At 40.7% G+C, this 5,000-nt stretch overlaps 2 protein-coding genes across 2 annotated transcripts in view; one reads left to right on the top strand and one right to left on the bottom strand.

The window, feature by feature from the left end:
- Window positions 1–5,000, bottom strand: part of LOC137988531 (uncharacterized) — a gene marked incomplete at its 5' end in the record, with an annotated part of 670,231 nt that overhangs the window by 292,850 nt on the left and 372,381 nt on the right. The window lies entirely within an intron of this gene.
- Window positions 1–5,000, top strand: part of LOC137988488 (protein still life, isoforms C/SIF type 2-like) — a 74,751-nt gene that overhangs the window by 67,469 nt on the left and 2,282 nt on the right. Inside the window, exons 17-19 of the mRNA XM_068834489.1 lie at window positions 3,448–3,512; window positions 3,637–3,730; window positions 4,217–4,301. Of these exons, the coding sequence (XP_068690590.1) occupies window positions 3,448–3,512; window positions 3,637–3,730; window positions 4,217–4,301 (244 nt within the window). The remainder of the gene's footprint in view (window positions 1–3,447; window positions 3,513–3,636; window positions 3,731–4,216; window positions 4,302–5,000) is intronic.

Below are 5,000 nucleotides of genomic sequence, written 5' to 3' on the forward strand. Positions count from 1 at the left end.
AAGGAACTTTATTTAAGTGTCTTGTCGTTCTAGCGCTGAAGCACTAATTGGGGACACTGTAAATTGAAATTAACAATTAACACAAATCAAGTCAAATGTTGGTTTTGGAGGAGAGGGGAAAGCGGAGTACCCGGAGAAAACCTCTCGGTACAGAGTAGGGAACCAACAAACTCAACCCACATATGACGCCGAGTCTGGGAATCGAACCCGGGCCACATTGGTGGGAGGCGAGTGCTCTCACCACTGCGCCATCCCTGCACCAAGAGTCCATCACCCTAGTTTAATGGCCTATCTTCCACGAGTCTCCTATTTCTCAGTGGTAAAGCATCCAAAAGTTGCGGGGTCGACTCCTGTTAGCGGCAGCTTCTTCATTCCCTACGTCGTCATCACAACATGCATCTTTCCTTCATTTCCGGTCCGAACATTTGCCACCCTTTCGGTACAATAGACCTCTGGGCTTTTAGAAGCCCTGTACGGTGGTCAATTTACATTATCAACTCCGTTGATAAAACCAAAATTTTGTATACTACTTCCCCACCGACGCAGCACCACATTTTCTTTAGAAACTACCCTCTTTATTCCTTTGTACAGTTATGTGCTTTGTTACCTCCGTGCATACGGAACCCGCGCTCTAAGTGCGCTCGGCAGTCAAAACTGTGCGATCCTGTCAATCCTTTGCCCTTTCTCCGGAAACGGTTCATTTCGTGTTCGTAAAGGACGTTGTTGTCAGTCTACCCTGTAGAAAGGACGTCGTCAAAGTCTTTTTTCGCGAAGTTAACACAAATAAATACATTATCAATACAGTTATGACGTCTTCTTACACTCTATTAGACTAAATTCGTATTAAAATAGCACAAATAACAGCCAAAGCACAACAGTTTGTTGACGAAAAAGTTGTCACAAAATCTTTTAAATGTTTTTCTGGCACAGTTAATTGCGAACAATTGATGTGACGTCGGATGGCACAGTTTTTTCCGGTCGTTGAATTCTGATTGGTCAATTTAAATTTTAGTAGCCGCCGCCATATGCACGGCTGGCCTTTAAGGACGTTCGCGCTAATTGTTTGTGCGCAACTTTTGCTGCGCACGTAACGCGACTGTAATATGTAACGCATTACTTAAAGCATTCACTACTTGCACAATCCCATAATACACCTCTTTTGCCCCCCCAAAATCTGCATAGGTATTGTTTTCGACTTCTTTTGGGACATCTTCATGTCCGAGGAGAAATTGCAAACAATGGTTATGCAGATTTTTGGGGGGTAATAGAGGTGTATTATGGGATTGTGCAAGTAGTGGATTAGTTAAGATCTTATGGCGACAAAACGCCGGGGAAAAATTTCCAGGTCGGCTAAAGAATGGCACATTTATTTCCAATTCATCGTGAAACGTAAAAGAGAAAGGACTGGGAGGCTGGGGAAAAGGTCGCTAATCGAGTAGTGGTTAAAAGTTTTGAAAACTCGAGGAAGGTTAGTTTTAGTCAGCGACGTTGCGTACATTTATAAATGGGGTTGGTTTTGAAAAATGTTTCTATTACGTTACGAACTTCTTAGTTCAAAATAAATGCATGTCTTTGAAGTTCTTTTCCTTTACTTTCATGAAAATAGAGCAGGATTATCTTCTCCTCCTTATGCACTTGAATAGTGCGGGCCTAAGAGGAAACAGCCAGAGATTATATTTCACCAAAAACCACACTCCAGAAGATGAGAAAGACTGGAATGGAGAGATATGATACAAACACTAACCAAATAAAGATAACCTCTGCTTGAATCTTCGTTGCTATGCTCGAGAAAGTTTTTTCTTTTGCAAAAACCTTTCATCGATCGATCCTGTCTTGGGTTCCAGCCCTTCCCCGACAGGTCACGCAAAATCGTGACAAACTAAATTTTTCAAGAGCTTCGCAACATCACATCGATTTTACTCGTTTAGATCGTCGGTGACCCCTATTTTTTAAGACATGAATCACTTGCTCTTCTTACAATCTACAAAATATGATGAATTGAAAAAAATCACATTGTAAGAAGTTACCTTTTTTTAAAATTTTTCTTTCCTTTTGTCCTGAGTTCCGGATGTGGTTACAACAGGTAGCGCTTGCGAAAACGCTCGTTGAGGATTGACTCTACTGTTAACGACATCCCCAGCGGCATGCAATTATGTAAAAATCCCACGGCTATATTTCTATGCACAGAAACGTTCACTCTAACATATTATTTTTATGATTTTCAACGGATGAGTAGATGAGGCTACATCACGTTATGATGACCCATCTATCGAAATTAGGGCATTTTTCCCCTGCCTTTATCTCCTAAACAAAGTCGGTGACCCCCTAAGTTTTTCTTCTTTTGGATTAAGTAATTTATGACGTAACTTCAGGCGGGAAATGAAACAAATTTCAATGTGGGAAGATTTTCGCGCAAACGTCCTTAAATGAAAGTAAGGCTAGAATTGACCTCGTTATGATGCAGACCTCCCCGCTTTTCTTATTCTCGTGCTAATTAGTTGGAATTTACATAAGAAAAGCAGTGAGGTTGACAACTCTAGGCTCACTTTCATTCTTAGGCGAGGTAACTAAGCACACATCTGTAAAAAGCTTCTGTGAAATCGAAGCCAAGCAAGTATTACTTAAAGTCACTTCAGTCAGGAAAAACCGGTTTCGGATCTTCTTTCAACACACTAATGCGCCGATCAAATCGAAGCTTCAACTCCCCCCCCCCCCTTCCGGGCCAATCCCGGGCATTTGACTATCTTCCGTGCCCGGGGAGTGGGGAATTTGACCTTTGCCTGCGTTGGGTGGGGAAAATTGAACCGGATGTGTCAGGTTTCTAATGATTTTTTTTTCGGGCGCCGAAGTCGCTAACTGCTATAAACACGTGTTTGGACGAGATGGAGGAGTTTAAAGGAAGAGATCTAGCATTTGTGAGCGATTGGCTCACAAATAAGGTCTTTATTAAAGAAGACAGGAGCCGACAACGATTCTTTTTTAGTAGGGTATGACAGACAAATCCGACGATAGGGTGATAAGGTAGGGCATTTAAACACCATTTTGGCCCGAGGGGGCGGGAATTTGAACGATCCAATCTTCAAAAGTTCAAATTCCCGGGCTTTGCCCGGAGGTGGGGGGATGTTGAAGTCTCGAGTTGATCCCCGCATAATCCACATATGCGATTTAAAACTAGTTTCGACCAATGACTTCGTCAGTCGATTGCTGTATAACATTTTGAATTGCTTCATTCTTCATATAGTAACGCGCTAATTCCACTCACTCTTGGAATTGATAAGTTAACTGTCCTCAGTTTTATGAGATCGCATATGTAAATTAGTGTGTTGAAAGTGGATCCGAAATAGGTTTTTCCTGATTAAACTGTAAAATGGTCTATTGCTTTTTGTAAATTGGGCCTACATTGATGTCGTTTACGTTTGTTTATTTTTTTCCTTTTTTGTTTGTCAGTATTTGAAAAAGCTATTATCCTTCTTCACGTGGAACGTAAACACAAAAAGAAGGATAAAGAAAGAGTGAGTTTACAGAGCCTTTCAAACTTCATTTTTTACCTGTGTACTTTGTCAGTGGTGCATTGTTTGTTATTTTCTCAGAGCACATCGTATTTTTTCTCTCTAACACTTCATTGATTTTTCGCAGTCGACTCCAGTTAAGTCTGTGGATGAAATCAAGTTCAAAACAGTTATCCCCGCATCGTCACTCGTCATTCGAGATTACTGCTGGATGACTGATGGTAACTTTTTGACTCTGTTCCCCCAAACTTAAAAACAACACAGCAACATTTATTGTTACATAATGTTTCAATTTCTCACTAAGTACACCAGGACTACTGTAGCTTTCAATCGCTCGTCCGCCTAACTTAGGCGTCTTGCATTCCTCATTCCTCTACTGCTCCTCTCAAACACTAACCGTTTTTCACGCTTTTCCTTTTACACATATACTGAAGTTTGTAGTGTATAATACACTTAATCACTTATCCTCTAAAAACACTTGAAAAAGGCACAATAAACGTTGAAAACAAACTTTCGAATTGACTCGACTGCATACACAGCAATACCAGAAACCGCTTGCATTTTGATCAGTCAAGTCATAGCCAAGAGTTTAATTTAGCCCCATATTTGCTATTTGTAGCTTTTCTGTGATCATGTTGATTTTTGGCCCCGAATGGTTATAATTGAATATCAAATTATAATATTAAATTAGTTTGTTCTTCAAACAGAAACACTTCATTCATGGGAACTGGTAAACGTCAGTGATACAACGGAGACTGGGAGACAGGAATGTAGCTACCTATTTGCCAACAAGTAACATGGCTTTGTGATTTTTGTTTACTTGCAACTGTGCTTGATGACAGCTTATTTGTTTTGTTGGGGGAGCAGGGCTGGCGCAGTGATGAGATCACTTGCCTTCCACCAATGAGGCCCTGGTTCGATTCCCAGATTCGCGGTCATATGTGGGTTGAGTTTGTTGGTTCTCTTCTCCGCTCTGAGAGGTCTTTCTCCGGATACTCCGGTTTTCCCCTCTCCACAAAAACCAATAGTTGATTTGATTTGTGTTAATTTCATTGCTGTCCCCAATTAGCGCTTTAGTGCTAAATTTATTGACACTTAAATAAAGTTATTAAATTCCAACCCTTCCCTGTTTTCTGTAAGAAGCACTGCAAATTGCTCCCTAACAAGCGATTTGAGCCCCTTTTCGGGCGATTAACAAAGGGAATCCTTTCACAGGATTGACTCTACCACGCTGTATCACCAAACAGCTTTATTATGATACCATGTGAAACAGCAATTATTGGGTAACAAAATGACGTGACGTTACGTAACCATAGCAACAGGAGAGCCATCTAAAAACACGTTTGTCTTGTCGTTAAATTCTTCTATTTGGAAAATAAAGTTAGTAATCCCCATTTTTGTTCCTGGAAAGTGATCAGTCTACCATCCTCAATAGCCCATATTCGTATTCTCAGTATTAGACTGGAACTACAATCTTGGACAAAATAAGAT

The sequence above is a fragment of the Montipora foliosa genome, unplaced genomic scaffold (assembly GCF_036669935.1).
Source record: "Montipora foliosa isolate CH-2021 unplaced genomic scaffold, ASM3666993v2 scaffold_420, whole genome shotgun sequence".
Lineage (NCBI taxonomy): Eukaryota > Metazoa > Cnidaria > Anthozoa > Scleractinia > Acroporidae > Montipora > Montipora foliosa.